General features: G+C 40.2%; 1 protein-coding gene across 1 annotated transcript in view; it reads left to right on the forward strand.

The window, feature by feature from the left end:
* The window catches only part of thsd7ba (thrombospondin, type I, domain containing 7Ba), a 274,964-nt gene that overhangs the window by 137,322 nt on the left and 121,280 nt on the right, over positions 1-16,362 (forward strand). Inside the window, exon 7 of the mRNA XM_072443961.1 lies at positions 5,133-5,291. Within this exon, the coding sequence (XP_072300062.1) occupies positions 5,133-5,291 (159 nt within the window). The remainder of the gene's footprint in view (positions 1-5,132; positions 5,292-16,362) is intronic.

The following is a 16,362-nucleotide window of genomic DNA, read 5'->3' on the forward strand; positions in this document are numbered from 1 at the left end:
GTGGCTGTAGCAACTGGTGTGTAAGAGTGGTATAGCACAGTGCACTTCTGAAAGCATATTTGTTTAAAACTGATATGTGATTGATCATTTGACTGTCTACTGCAGTCATTTGTGCAATAATTGTCTGCTTTTTGAAGTACTAGGAGCCATGATTTATCCAGTTTTAGTTCTATTATGCTCAAGTCTTACTGTGAGCAAGACAATTTTTGAGTTTTTGTAGCTATGATTTAGTTTGGTGGAATCGTTCTTTGTTAAATATTTATTACAGGTAGGAGAAAAGGTCATAGTTTTATATCTGTTTAGTAGCCGTTTGTGAAGAAAAGTTAAGACTAACAGGAAGCCCTCTGTCAATGTCATCAATCCACAAAATTCAACTAGAATACAAGGACAGTTTACATGCAATGGACATATTAATTTAAGGCTAGGCACTACAGGCAAAACTAATTATTTAAATTGTTTTGTTCAGGTTGCTTTCTCCACATATAGGCTTTCAAAGATGCATAAAGAACACGCCAAACTTTCCAATCCTGTACTTAACAAGATTTTGACAGTAACTAATCTTATCTTAACTCTTACAATTATAGTTTCAAATTGATATTGATATGTCTTGTCTTAAAAACTAAAGGTGTTGTGATGTATTTTAATTTGTCATATATAATAACTATTGTGTAGACAGGGATTGTCCCTTGTTTACAGGTTTGCCAGGGATTAAAATGATAACATTTACAGAACACTATGGATATATATTTATAATTTTCAGTAAAATATTCATTCAATCAACATCATTAAAGGTGGTATGGACGATTTTTTTTCAGCAATTTTTTTTATCATATTTCCTCGTGGCGTGGATAAATCATTAGTCCTGCCACGTATCAATCATAAAACGCACCTACCGCTCACCTGCAGCCGCGTCAGGCTCGTCCCCACGTTTCTGCGTGCCTAAGCGCATGGATCTATCATAATATAGTTCCCTCAGTGTACGGGGCAAAATGAAGACGGAGAAAGACTGTTCGAGCTGACGCAGAAGTGGACAGAAATCTACGGGAGACGAGAGATGCGATGCGCTCCGTTGCGCTAATAAACAAACGCACGTGTGTGTTGTATCAGTCCACACGGGGGAGTGCGCATGTGCACGGGGGAGTGGCATGTGCACGGGGGAGTGGCATGCGCACTTCCAACTGAGTTCTCAAATCACTGAAAAATCGTCCATTCCGCCTTTAAGTTAACTACATTTGAATGAGACTAACTGCTTAATCCTAATTCAGACCTGCTTTCTTCTGGTTTCAAATTTATGCATCTGTCCTGGTTTAGTGCTTAAGTCTTATTTTAGAGCAGGTTTGTATAGCTTGTCCTCAATTCCACTTCTGCAATGGTACATTTTGCAAAAGGATTGAAAAGCACCGGTCTCTTTAAAACAGGCCTGTGTGCCAATGTGCAGGACCCAAAACTACTTGAACAACAAATTAACCCACAACTTACTTTCAATAAGCACGTCAGTCCGACCACTATCAATATGCTGTAAAGTGCGGCCCCATTGCCATTCAAAATTACTTTAACAATAAAAAATACACATGATTTAAGCTTTCGGCAGCATATATTTTGGTCAGTGCATTTTCTGGTGTGCGCTGCAAGGTGCTTATGAGAAAACATGGGGGTGTGACTCAAAGGTTAAATGCGGCGTGTTAATGGAGGCGTTTGGGGAAGGTCATAAATACAGGTGATTCATCATCTATTTGTCTCATATTCCCAGTGCATTTGAGAAATTAATATTTGGCCCTGTTTTCATTACTATCACAAGCCAAGTCTGAACCATGACCTACAGTTGACCACAGCGCTGCGCCTGGAGAGATGAGTGTAGAGTAAAACATTGATTTCACACACATATTTACCCAGGGGATCTCCACTGAAACGGTGACCTTTACAAACTCTAAGTCTGGAAATGGATGTCGCTTACGTTACTAGTGGTGCAAAACTGCTCCACAGCTCTTCACTTAACAACATAATGTAAAAATGTTTTGTAGAACTCCCAGAGCAGTTTTTCAGAATGTGAAATTATAAAACACATCATAAAGTGCTGCATTAAAGCATGTAATAACAACAAGCACTAACATGTAGGATGATATGTCATTGTAGGTTTAATTTCAGCTGGATGACTATGGCTAAGTTAAAGATGCACTATGTAACTTTTCTGGTGTAGGGTCTGGCACCAGCTTGTCTCCATGAACACGTTATCGCTTTGCCTGAAATGTTCCACAGTATAACATTAAACTTCACTATCTAGCATTGATTTATTGCTCGAACGTGTATTTTGTTTCTACGAGTAGGGATGCCTCTCCACAGATCTGACCTGTAACTTTGCCTGGCTGTGCTTGTCTCCACGGAGATAAGTTTAAAGCCATATTGTGGACGGTGAGACAAGTTACACCTTTAACACGCACAGTCAAATTAAACCGGGCGTCAAACCAACAACAAAGGAGTGATTTTTGTTGCAGTGGTGAATGAATAAATCCCTGACAGCATGTCCATGGGATTGGCGTCATCAAGTCTGACTTTGTTACTAAGATGATTTATTAAAGCATTTATTGGTTTTCACTCCTTGTGGAGGCGTGCTGGTTCAACACACGCTCCACGCTGCTGCTGCTCCGCACTCTCATTGATTCTCTTTTTAATAGTTTAGCATTTTAACCTCGCTCAAAAAGGAGCATAACCCCAAAACACTCATGTTTTCAATTTTAGATGATCCAGGGAAAACTGTTGAGCGTTTCATTTATCATTTAAACATAGCACTGAACTCGTTACTTTATTAATTTTGTCCAGACTTTGCTATTAAATGCTTTTTAAAAAGGCAATATTGTGAAAATGATTTGCTCCTAAATTAGAGTTTGCTTTTAAATGGAAATTGTTGACCAAATCTTGCTAGGCTTCTGTAGACCACCCTTGTCCCTACAGCTCAAAGGTAAGCTGCCAAAGACTTGTTTCCATGGACACAGGATGCTTGGGGCTGTATTGGCACGGGTCAGTTAGATGGGCTCCCCCCAAACTCCAGGCATGGCTCCGGGTCCAAAATGTTACCTGAATAATACTCCACAAAAACATATTCAGCAATTCCAACTTTGTGGCGCTGTGAGCTAAATAATCCTCCGTTGTTTACCAGAATAAAACCACATTGAACTTGTAAAAATGTCCAGCGCCATCACAGTACATGTGTTTTATTCATCCAATATCACTCTTATTGTATTTACAGTTTAGAGCAAAGCCGTGTAATTTAGTCTCCACTTTTGCCTCCGCGTTGCATCTCGAGTCTGATTTTCTCAAAGGAGATCAAACACCATGTTAAATTACTTTTGGAGTGTGTCGAAATGCGTGCCGGACATTTACGGAGACGATTTCTTGCCAGAGTGCTCATTTAAATGGAAATTTGCTGCTAAATGATGTGCAGAGGTGCATCAAAATGGAATATTACATTGAATAAATCATTGTTGTGGCTAGAGCCGAGTTCCCGTTCGTTCAGTGTAAAGCTGTCTGCACTGCCTATGATCTGCTCCGAGTGGGACTGGCCCTTCTGTCTCTCTCCCCACTCCCCATTTCTTAGTTCAGTAGCAGTTTATTCACGCAGCCACTGCACTGCATTCTCACAATACTCCTCTGAGCATTTACGCTACAATAAATAAGAAACTTTAGCTTCAGCTCTCAGTAAAGATGTCATGGGTTTTTGGGTCACTGGTGAAATAAAGCAGAGAGCTGAACTACCTGAAAAACACACCATTAAGAAGACTTTGTGCTGTTTTCTTCCATCAAGTCAATGCATTAAAAGCTTTTAGTGAATACGCCGCGTGCAAATGTTCCCTCAAACATTTACAAATCTGTGTTGTGATATTATTCAGAAAGTTGCCCCACTCTTATTCCGGTTGTGTGAATTTGCAATGAAATAAGTTACAGACAACAAAGAAAAAAAAGGTGCATTCTTGTTGTTGGAGCTACATTAACATTAGTTTATTACGGAGCCCTTCTGATGACATAAGGTGCAGGAAGTTTCTAATTTGTGGCCTCAATTTCTATTTTGTTCCCATCAAATAGTATTTATCCCCATGATTTAGCTAAAATGTTCCCACGATTAAGCCAAATCATTCCCACAAATTAAAAGAAAAATGGTTGTTATGCTCTGCAAGCTGGGCACAGATGGCAGCAGGAAACATAAGCCATTTATGCCAACATGTTATAGGTTGTATAATGGCTTAAATTAACCTGATATAGAAAGAGTTGGATTATTAACAGCCGCATAGCGCTCGCGGGTTCTTCATTTCAACACATGTAAAGCACAGACCTGCTGAGAGTGCATTTTAAAACAATTACAGCTCTATGAGAATACTCGTAAAGGGCCAGACGCACCACACACTGGCACTAGTAAAACAACAGCGTGAACTCAAATGTGCATCTGACTGAAACAACAATTGTCTTTATTTCCCACAAGTTAGCATGCATAAACAGGTTATTTATCACTCACCTCGCTCCAGCTCGTGCTTCACTCGCTTTGATCTGATAAAAATGTATATCCCGAAATGAAAAGTAGGCCACGCTTTTGTTTTAAATACTGAAAAATGTATAGTGGACTTCAAACTCTCCACTGTGGAGAGGATATTGGAGCAACGTGTTCCAAAGCTTTGGGTCGACACAGAGAGAGCACTGTAAATTTGGGAAGGTAAATGTGGAGGTTGGAGATATACCTTTCATCCCTCTGCTCGGATGTGCACAACAGCATTTGATCCTCACAAGTTGCATTTTGTGAGGCTTGACTTGATCCTGAGATACTGCAGATGATTGAAGAAAGTCTTTACTGATATCAGAACAGAAGCGGACAGACACAAGAAGTCATTTCCCCAAAATTAGATACATACGGTACCTCCACAACTGGTCATAAGTCAGGAACATCCATGTTTTTTTTTGCTGGTAACTACAGATTCTGGTTGAAATGGTGAATAGACTCAAGACTCAGAATGGGCTGTTGAATCTTTTATTTGCAAAACCCACATACTGACAGTGCAGAAAAGAGATCAACTTGAAAATCATGCTTTCACCTACTCTCTTCCCTCACCTCTCACATGCTCCTGTTTGTTTTTTGTTTTTCCCTCCAGTGTCCAGGCCAGTGAGTGCCAAACTGTGTGCCGCTGAAGAGCCTCCTTCTGCCGTCCAGAGCTGCTCCTTACCCTGTCAACACCACTGCCTCCTCTCCCCCTGGTCGGACTGGGGACCTTGCCTCTACGACAACTGCAGGGTGCCTCAGGGAAAGAAAGGTAAGGGAGCTTCGAGTGGTCTGTGCGGTTGTGTGTTTGCAATATTGTAGTAATAAAGTACGCATGGAATTCCATATAGTACATACAGTAACTTTTGAATCATGAATCTCAAGATGTTTTGCCCTGCGACACGGCGGCCGGCTGCACCCCTGGCATACGTGTGCTGTGCCTTAACCACTCGGACCACCGGGCAGCACTGAATCACGAAGCTATTACTAAAAAGTGTTGATTTAATGCAATGAACCGCTATGGACTGGATGAAGTATTTATATGGCCTGGGTTGAAATAGCCTCAAAGGTGTTACATTCATGTATTTACAGTGGTGCAGTTGTATTGGAGCTGGGTAGATTTCAGCCGTATCACCATTCATACAGTGCATAGGTGCAAACAATTCTGTAAAGCTGGTGAAAAGTATTCCCCGTGGACAAAACTGTTGAGAATCTTAAGTTTAAAACGGCACTTATCATAGAAATCAGCCTATTCAATTTGATCCTTGAGGACACTTAGTCGTCGTTTTCGCAGCGCGTCACACACACACATTGACCGCTTATGGTGCTCATAAGCCAGTGAAGAACACCAATCTGATTCCGTTCACTTATTCCAGTATGTTAGGGCGGTTGGTAAAATACGCTTAAAGAAGGGAGCGCATTTGTTGTCGTGCAAAAGTCTACGAACTCTCATTAGCTTGCATATGTCAGTGACTCATGATCAGTCATTTCTGTCCAGAGTCTTGAAGCCATTTTCTTCAAAGCACCATCAGATGGTAATGCTGTTTTTAAGTGAAGCTTGCCCTATATCTATAAAGCTACTTTCAGCATTTGTGTAATTATACAAAGCTAGTTTTCCCCCCCATTCACTGTCTGGCATCATTTGTATTCACGAACCCGCTCGCTCTCGCATTAGTACATGTTTGTATTATGCTGCTATGGCATGTTTTGAATGGTTTAACAATAGCATTTTGGGTCTGGGCAACATAAAAAAGGATAAAGGAGCAGGTAGCGGAGGACTGACAAAGCAGATGAGGACAAGCAGGGACAGTGTGTGTTTTAGAGGTAATTGTTTGTTGAAAAATGGCTGGCTCAGTGGATTTTTGCTCCTGCAGAAATAGGACATTGAAACATCCAGTGAATGAAAATATACAGGATAAAGGGAAGGAGCACACCTGCTCTTTGCTCTGAGTCCCTGGGATGGAGGGGCAAGAGATATGAAAGACTTCCCATGTGTCCAACTGAGAACTGATCTAGTTCATATTAAAGGTGCAGAACGTTTCACCAAAAGAGATGTTGCAATAGATCTGAAGTCAATCTGGGTTTTGCCAGTGAGAACATTAAGAATACTTTTTTACTGCATGCACTTGTTGACCTATTAAAGACTGTTCTTAGACTCAGATTTATGAGACAAACACTACATTATTGATCCGTGTTTGGTCTCGATGTAGGTCCTGTTCCAGTCCGTCTTAAGTCCCTGTCTAGCACGTGTTTAATATGTGTTAAGTCTTATAAAACCTATTAAAAACCTAGATTTATACTGATGTTTCAAATCAATTGTCTTAAATGACTCCTCTTCTATATGCAGCACATGTAGTGGGCAATATTGGCAAAAATCTATTGGTCAATTTCTTTTTGTATCCAGATAACACAATAAATCCAACAGAAATGTGTTTAAACATGTCTTTAAATGTATTAATTGAGGTTTAATTATCAGACAAATATGCAATTTCTTTCAAATGAATCGCAAAAGTGCAGAAATATCACTTTATACCCTTATCTGTAAGTCTGCAACAGTCATTTTTATTTTTAATCTGCTCTTTCTCTAGCTTTTTCACTGTAAACAATACATCTTCAATTTCAATATACTGCCCACCTCTAACCACACACCATCTTGCTGAACATGCACACAAGTCGGAATCCTCGCAGCTCCTCACTTATGAGAGAATCCCTGTGTAGTACAGCACATGTATTAGTCCGTGTCCACGCCCCGACAGCCGTGTGACTGCCGCTGTGCTAAAAGGGCAGCTCGACCTGGTGCCCGCCGTGAGTAAATGTGCATGAGCGACCCCCGGGGAGCCTCTCAAGTATGGGATGTTCCGGTCAGCGCTCAGCCTCTTCAGCCTTTCCAGCCTTTCCAGCCCCCGGATCTCCACACTCAGACAGTGCCATTAATATATTTCAAGGAGCGGAGAACACAGTATCTGCCCCTGCCTCACACCGGGCTCTCCTGTGACTTGGTGATTTCTGATGGAATTCGTGAAAAGGCAGACCCAACGAGTGCACGTGAACCTCGTTTAAAATCACTTTCGGGGCTCCGCACTACAGATAGAGACAGAAATCCTTTGGAAGTGGAGGATTATTGAGGGTTTTTTTGCCACTTTGAAACGACATTGAATTTCTACTTTTTATGTTTTGTTATCAGAAAATACTATAATACATCTCTGAATAACCGCACTACCGCTGCTGCTGCCTTGTAGAAAATTACATATTGAAATTGCTTTACCAACACTTTATATGAATTATTCTTTCCCTATGTCATCACGCCTATCATACTTTGCATCAGTGTGGGAAAGTAATTGAGTATGTGCTGTTGAATAGTAATGCTCCTATATAAGGTGAGCAGGAATAAGCAATGTATATTCCTGACCATTGCTTTGTTGTGCGGCTCTTAATAAACCTGGTATGACCAAGAAACATTTCAATTATTAACATCCACAGCCACCCACACCAAATGTTTCTTTTTCCCCTTGTGGCTGGGATGTGAGTAGCTGTAAGTGCTTTGGGCTGCTCTGAAATCGATCTGCAGTCTCGTAGCTTCTCCTGAGCACAGCGGGCAGGACTGTCTGGATCTGACACCTGACCTGCGGCCCTGAGTCCACTGCACAGCCGTCTGATGCAATGTGTGGGACTGGACAAGCTCATAAGATTTAGTTCAAGATCAAGCAAAGGACTGTTGCTTCTTGAAGAGGTTGCTGGAGTCGTAGGGGAAGTTGTTTTTTTGTATTAACGGTGAAAACTACCCAAACACATCATTTTTGCAGTGGTGTGATTACTCGGCACATACTAATGTAAAAGTTATTGGTTCTTTGCACTACTCCATCTCCTTCTACAACTACTGCTGCAGGGGATTTCAGAGGTGAGCAGAGTTTAGGGAATATCATCATTTGCCGCCAAGATTTGGATTTGTTATCGGTGCAGGGTTTGTTTGGGCCCTTCTTCCGGGTAGTGAACTGCGTAGTTACGTCACTGGAGTGTAATTAGTTGCTGCGCCACGTCGGCCACAAAAAGGTCAGCTTTGTCAATTTTTCTGACACGCGTCCAAGGCGGCCAGAGCGTCCGGCACTCAAATCGCAGGATTCGCGCCGCAAAAACACTCAAAACATGCTATTCATGATGATATTCAGATTTGATGTCAATCCAACAACAATATACCACCAAATCTGAAACAACAGAATAATTAACAAAACAAATGCAGAAAGTGCCGAAACTTTCCTTTTTTGTACTAATAAATAACTAATATCCAAAACATTACTCATTTTATTATTAATATTTCAATATATGGCTCACCTCACTTATTTTTCTGCTACTAAAATTTCAAGGTTTTGTGTTTTTACTTTGGCTACTTCTAACTCTGCTGCTGCTACTACTAATTATACTGCTAATGTGGTTGTTAACTTGCTACACACTTTACAAAAGATAATGGCATCAAAATGTAAGGTTTGAACAATGCTATTACAATACACATAATATCTGAAACATCTAAGGATGCAACGTCTTCCTCTGTGTTGCAAACATGAGTTTTGGCCTGTCAGAGGACTCACCTGTGCAGCGAGTGAACGACACCTGCCAAGGTCAAAGAGGCGCTGATGTGAGAAATAGAAAAGAGTGTCATAGACTCCACTACACATGGGAGTCTGAAGAAATACCACTTTATCTCACTCACCCAGCCACACCAAGCTTCTCTAGAGCCATCAGGGAAATGAGAGAGCTGCACAAGCATTCGAAAGGATGTCAAAGTAGATTCTCAAATCTCTAAAACTTTGTCATTACTGCTTTGTGTGAATTCAGAAGGAACGGCACACTCCAATTCCTTCTGCACGCTCGTTTGTTTATATGGCACGCAAAGTTTACCTAATAACTACTATTAAAATGCATACTTTTGCAATGGCAGGATATTTGTCCCCCCTGTCTGTAAATACCCCCCCTTTTTTATTATGTTCAGCGTCTTTGGGTCACTGAAAAGCGCTATATAAATAAAAGTTATTAGGCCCGAGCGCCACAAGCTGGCGAGAGGCCTATTAATCTCGTAAGGCCGTGCGAAGCACGGCTGCGAAAGTGCGCACGTAGTGCGCACGAAATCGAGCGCGAAGCGCTCGCCCACTTCCAAACACTCACTAACGCACTCCTTCACTCATGCACGCCCCGTGCATACTAATTAGTAGTAGGAAAATGGAACATTACCGTTGTAAACGGGCGAAGCCCGTGCAAAAGTGCGCACTAAACGAGCACCTTACATTGGGATGACGACCGCGAAGCGGTCGTCATCCCCATATAAAGCACTCATTTGCGCTAAGTACCTCACGAATACGTTCCCCATCTCTTGCATGTTCCGTGCATATAAGCATGTAATGCAAAAATTGAACATTATTACTGTATAGAGGGCCAAAAACACAAAGTGGGCGGAGCCCACTCAAAATTAACGAAAGTACCCGTCAGTGACCAGGGACCCACACCATGAGGTAGGAAAGCGCGAGCGTTTTCCGAAAATGTATAGTTTATGATATTTGAAAAATGGGAAACATTGTTTTCGCATCGGAATATTATTCTTTCTTTCTTCTTCTCGGGACCAACCCCCCTATTTTTCACCCAGTGAACATTGACGAAAAGTCACAAAAATTTGCACACCTCTAAAAATCGTGCCTCTCTACATTCTGGCTATTTCCCTTTTCTAAAATAAAAAAAAATGGCGCGTCAGCGCCCCCAAATGTACCAAAAATGCATTGAGAGATGGGAAATGACCCAAAAAAAATCTGATCGTAGAATCATGAAATTTGGCGCAGAGGTAGATGGTGACAAGAGAAGTAAAAAATATTATTACGGCAACGCCGTCCGCCCAACCAAATGTCGGCCATATTGCTTCAAAAATGGCTAAACATGACTTCGGAGTTTTTCCAAACGTCGTACTTTTACGAACTCCTCCCAGGGCGTTGGCCCTAAAAAGCTGAAATTTGGTGAAAATGCTACTGAGGAGTGGGACATCAAAAGTTATCCAAATTACATTGATACCTGTCACGGTCTCTGTGCGGCGAAGCCGCAAACTGTAGCTAGAATTTCAGAAATCTCCCATATTTAAAATTTCTGCCGTTTGCGCAGATAAAGTCCGAATTGCGTCAAATTAGAATCAGTTGTTAAACTCTTTGCCCTAAACCTACTTGAAGTGAAATAAATTAATTTGGAGCCACAGCGCCCCTTACAGATTTTATATGGAGGTTAAATGTTTAGTTTTGCGAAATTTTATGAAATTTGACACACAACTCAATTTTGGCCTCCCCATCAAAAAAGTCAATGAGACCCATGTCATAATTGTTATGGCGTTGCCGTAGCAATGACCAAAACCTCCCTTGTTATTCCAATGGGGAAATCGCCAGAACATGTTTACACTTTAGACTTTCACAAACTCCTCCCAGGGCTTTAGCCCTATTAACCTGAAATTTGGTGAGGCTCATCTTCAGGGGTGGACCATCAAAAGTTATCTACATTTTTATTCAAAGAGTCACGGTGTCTGTGCGGCAAAGCCGCACATTTTGCCAAGAATTCAAAATAAAATTGCTTTTTGATGGTAAAACAAAGTGAGAAGATGTGACAGCTTCACAGATTCAGCAGTAGGCGTAATAAAAGGACAATTGGGGCGCGTTAGCGCCCCCTCCTCTTGCGGCGTGGCGGCGGCGTGGCGAGGGCCGATCATTGCCGCTTGCGGCTATATTTATTATTATTATTATTATTATTTTGGAAAGCTTAGTTGACCCCAGACAAATCCTCATATTTATTATTTATTAATTATTTATTTACATATGAACCTTTCAGAATTAAATGTTTTGGCTAGTGCTAGTGTCACTTCTAGTTATTGTATTCGGTTCAAAACCACTTTATTAGGTCAATTGGTCTACGGAAACGTATTGTGAAAGAAAATATTGAACACAAATCTAATTGATGCAATACTAATGTCTCAAATGATTGTATTTGGTCCCTGCATATCCTGCTTCTAATATCAATGTTAGTGAAAATATGAGTGATTCAAATGTAATAATTGATTTTACCGGTGGTTCCATCAGGAAATGGTGCGCAGTATTAACAACTATGAATATCTCAAGATTTTTTGTAGTATCAATAGTTATACAATAATAATATTATGTCAATCTCACAGAATTGTGTTAAAACAGGTCTTTAAATGTTTTAGTTGAGGTTTCATTATCGGACAAAGGAATCACCAAAATGCAGAAATATCACCAGATTTTAAAGTTCACAAGCAAAGTTTGTTTCATTATTTTGATTAGCTCTTTTTTGTGGCATTTTCACTATAAACTATAGACTTGATTCAGCATATCTTCAAAACAACACGTGTACTGCACAATTGAGTGTCATGCTTGAGATGTGTAAGAAACACAACTTAATTAGAAACAAATGTGTCTCATGTGTCAAATTTGGACCACAAGAAATTGGCAGAAAATTGCTGAAACGCTCATGAATAAGATACAATTTATAGTTGTTGTATAAATATGAAAAAAAAACAAAATGTGCTGAACATGATTTAATTAAACGGATGGTCGATGGTCATTCCCACGCTCCGCAGATCAGTCTAAAGGGCCATTAGTAAGACCTTACGTAGTTGTTTGTCATGCTTCCATTCCCTCTCATCTCAGTATTTATTACATTTTCTGCTCTCTGGAGGAGCGGACTGGACTCAGTTCAGTGCCGCGGACATAATGGCGGTGTTTTTGAAGGTAAAGCTCTTGAGGAGTGTAACAGTAGAAGTACAAAGAGCTACGATTTGATAAAGACTCAAATGTGGAAGAGATTTTTCATGAAATTTAACCTCTGCACAAATGTGGGAATCCCTGTGGTTGTAAGAAGAGATTTTCAAACGCATCATCCTGTTATGGAAGCCTTTATTGTGGATGTTTTAAATCAAACTTTGTGTCAAAATGTTCTCCAATGCAGTTTGGAATTTTCGGTGTAAGCTTTTGTCGTTTTTATTTTTATCTTTATCTACTTTGTCCTCATTGTAGGCTGCTCTAATGCCACAATAATCCATCTGACTCAAACTCCACCAATACAGTATTTGGGTCTTGCTAATGAATTGCATTTAAATAAAAGCTTTACCCCAGATGCCCTTTCAAAGACAACCTGCTGAATTATTCACAAAAGTGATGTGTGAAATCCTTGTCTTTATACATGCATTACATTGAGCTCATGCAAATGTAATGAACTCTTAGTGAACTTGAAAATGCAGTGACATGTTTAGCCTTGGTGCTCTCAAATCAAAAAGAATATGAATATTTTTTTAATTGGCTGACAAGTGCACTTTTTAAAATATTTATTCATTTGATATGGACATAGCAACGAACCACCACGAATTGGAATATATATTTGTAAAGTTTCTGTGGGTATACAATAATAACAACATGCATTTCACTCATAATGATCATGTTTTCAGCCACAGTCTCAGAGGTTTGTTAAAGACGCTCAGGTCATTCTGCAGGTTTAAGTCAGCGGGAAGAGAGTTCCACAGGCTGGGTCCATTGAAAGAAGAACTGGACTGTCCAAAAGATGTTCTGAACTTTGGAACTACACAGTCCCCACTGACAGGGGCTCTGGTTTTCGGTCTTAGAAAGCCCTGACGCCTGACAACCAGACCAGAAACCAGTGATGACACATGAGAAGCCAATCATTTAGAGAACAGTTTCAATGGTCTAACATGTACAAGCTTTTCAAATTCTCTGTGATGAGGTGAGGCAGTAAGAGAGAGATGTGAGAATATCATGGCAAGTATATATAAGAGAGCTCATTTCTGATTATACTAAAACAGCTGAACCTTTTTGCAAACACACCTGACCTGACTTTGAAACTTTAGATGTCTATCACTTATGACACTTATGAATATTTTGTCTTTTTGACTTCTCCAGTTATTTCATCATTAATGCATGTATTAAAGAGTTGTCTCAAGAGAGTACTTGGATAGAAAAACAAATAGTGAAAGATGTCTTAGTAGGATCGCTTGAGCCAGGAGCAGAGCCTGTGTCAACTGCTGCTCTGCCAGAGTGGAGGTTAAGGCAGACACATGGATGATACACATGGATGACTGTATCATCCACATAGAGCTGGCAGCAGTCCAGATGGTCGTTTCTGTACATAGCAAACAACAGTGGTCCTAACACTGAACCTTGCAGCACCCCAGGTTATTGGGGCGGAGACTAGATTTAACCTTGACCTAGAAGCATTGCTGTCTACCATAGTAATGTATAAGCAGACATTTGTTCCACAGTATCAAAGGCCTGTTTGAGGTCTAAAAACACTGCACCAACCACTTGACAGCTTTGAATCTTTTCCAACAAGAAACAGTTAGCAGTTTCCGTGCTTTACCTTTGACTAAACCCAAACTGCTGAGGATGCAGCCGTTGGTTTGACTTGGTGTTCCACATGTTACTCAGCCACAGCCTTCTCCAGGACTTTAGACTCTACAGGGAGGAACTACAGTTGTCCTTTAGTTGTTGGGTGTGTCCATTTCATCTGACTTGTGGATTGGTTTCATGGTGGTTCAAGCACAGTGGAAATATATATGATCAAATGGAAAGTAGTAGAAAAAGCCTGGACGAATGAGGGATTACACCGACAGATCAAATGGAAAGATTCACTAGATGCGCAATGGGTTCTATTAAAGAATCTTGGTGTTTTTAATCAGGGCTGCGTTAAGGTCATTGGTATCCTTTGACATTGAGTTGCTCATGATCTTTTTCTCACTTTGACACAAGACACTTCCTTGATATTGAAAAGGTCAGTGTTATCCAAAAGTGTGTCTTCTTGATATGGTGGAATGTTATCAAATCTATTTGTAAGTCAATAAAAAAGTACATCTGCCATTGACTCATTGTTATTAATCTGATTTCCCTGCACTTTGAGACTACGCCCTGACAGTCGTGCCACTGACACTATTCGTAAGTGTTTTTTCTTAGCTGAATTCGTTGGGCTGTTTATATAATCCCACAGTTTGAAACTTCTTCCATTGGCCTCCTCAATTTTTGTGTGTGAAGTAACAGGTTTTTGTTTTGCACAGCTCAATTATAACTTGAGTTTGGAGGTCAGTGTAAATCTGTCCTATTTGTAAAAAAATCTGATACATTAAAGTTTCACTATGTTTTGTAATTCTGGTGCGTTTTACAATTAACTGTTCATATTTTAGTTTCCCCATCATGGATTTGAATTGTTTTTCTATGTGACTTATATAGGTTGTTTTATCATTGATAATTGTTTTATGATGCACTGAATCACCAAAGCAAGTTTCTGTGTGTGAATCCTGTTCATTGACCTTTTCTGATTCTGATTTTAGTTTAATTTAGCTGTTTTTCCCCCCTGCCAGTTTAATGTTGAAGTCCCGCAAAATTAGACAACTTTTAAATTAATTTCGCATAGATTAAGACCATTAAAACTATTCAAAAAACCTCTTTGTTCACTATTGATACTAGTTTCGATCTTATACAATCGGATATGGTAGATCCACTGGCCTCTGCGAAAAATATACAATACCAGAACCTAGACAAAATGTGTGTTTGGGGGGTATAATGAGTCAAAATGTGGTTTTCGGAAATGACAAAGTGTAATATGGGGTCAAGTTCCAGTTTGGAGGACTCCACACAATGACACCTGTCTCTCCAATTACCCGTCTCACAGTGTCTCACAGTGTCTCACAAGCTGCCACTGTTCCTGTTGCTAAATTGGGCCCTTCCTGCTGAGATACGCTGGCTTTGCACCAACACCCACAGACTCACCTCCTGTACCATTATATGTCCGTCATCAAGAACCACCATTTTTTTCTCCACCTGTTCTGGGATGAAAAAACTTTGTGTATTTTAGATAAGCAGCTATTGCACAATGATGGACAGTGATGGAGGAAGGTTTTCACTGACAACTGACAGCTAAACGGTGGAGATAAATATTGCTAACAAGTTGCAGGATGTACTATAACAGTATGTCCACTGACAGGTGAAGTGACAGTGAGTGTTCTGAAAAAATGGTGCGTTATTGGATGGGATATTCTAATGTCGGTTCTCAAATTTAACTAGTTCTCTCCAAAAAAAGCAACAAATATCAGGATTTCTACCATGGCTCAACTAATTGTTTCATTTTTTATTCTGCCTTGCCATCATCCTGTAGAATACTGTAAATGTATTTGTTTGTTTGCCATGGCAGAACGGAGATAGCGAGATAACAGGTCAGAGCACCTGCAAAACTTTAGTTCAACCTGCTGCATAATGAATACACATAAAGCTTTCATTTTGATACTTTAGTAAGAAGAAGTGACTGGGCAAAACAGGACAAAATTGCTTTCTCATCCAGTTTGTAATAAAACCTTTGGAGGAGTTTGTAGTAAGTTTGCTCCTGCATATTATTGCCTCTGAAAATATCGGCAGAGCTTAACGGCCTCGGCTACTCTGGCTTCAGAACAATTCATTATTAAACGTTTCAGTTTCTGCCATACAAATAGATTGGATTGGTATCGGCATCGACCATTAAAAATAACGTACCAGTCAATCTTTTTTCAATCGCTGGCAAAAAGTGTCCCACGGCAGAATAAACTTGAGTATGGCTGTAGTAACTGTACGAGTTAATAATTCTGCTTCTGGTTCCAACAAAAAGAAATGTCAAGAATACATTGCGGTGTGTGGGGCAGGTAATTACAGTTCTTTATGCAAAATTATAGGGAATCACATGTCCAGGTATGTCTAATCAGTACCACTATACTTATGTACATATGGAAGGACTTTCAAGCTCTCTGGAGGATGGGGATTGTAGAGTAATGGTGGCAA

Source organism: Eucyclogobius newberryi, unplaced genomic scaffold, assembly GCF_026437365.1.
Source record: "Eucyclogobius newberryi isolate DKJ021-1_F unplaced genomic scaffold, fEucNew1.0.hap1 SCAF_14, whole genome shotgun sequence".
Classification (NCBI taxonomy): Eukaryota; Metazoa; Chordata; class Actinopteri; order Gobiiformes; family Gobiidae; genus Eucyclogobius; species Eucyclogobius newberryi.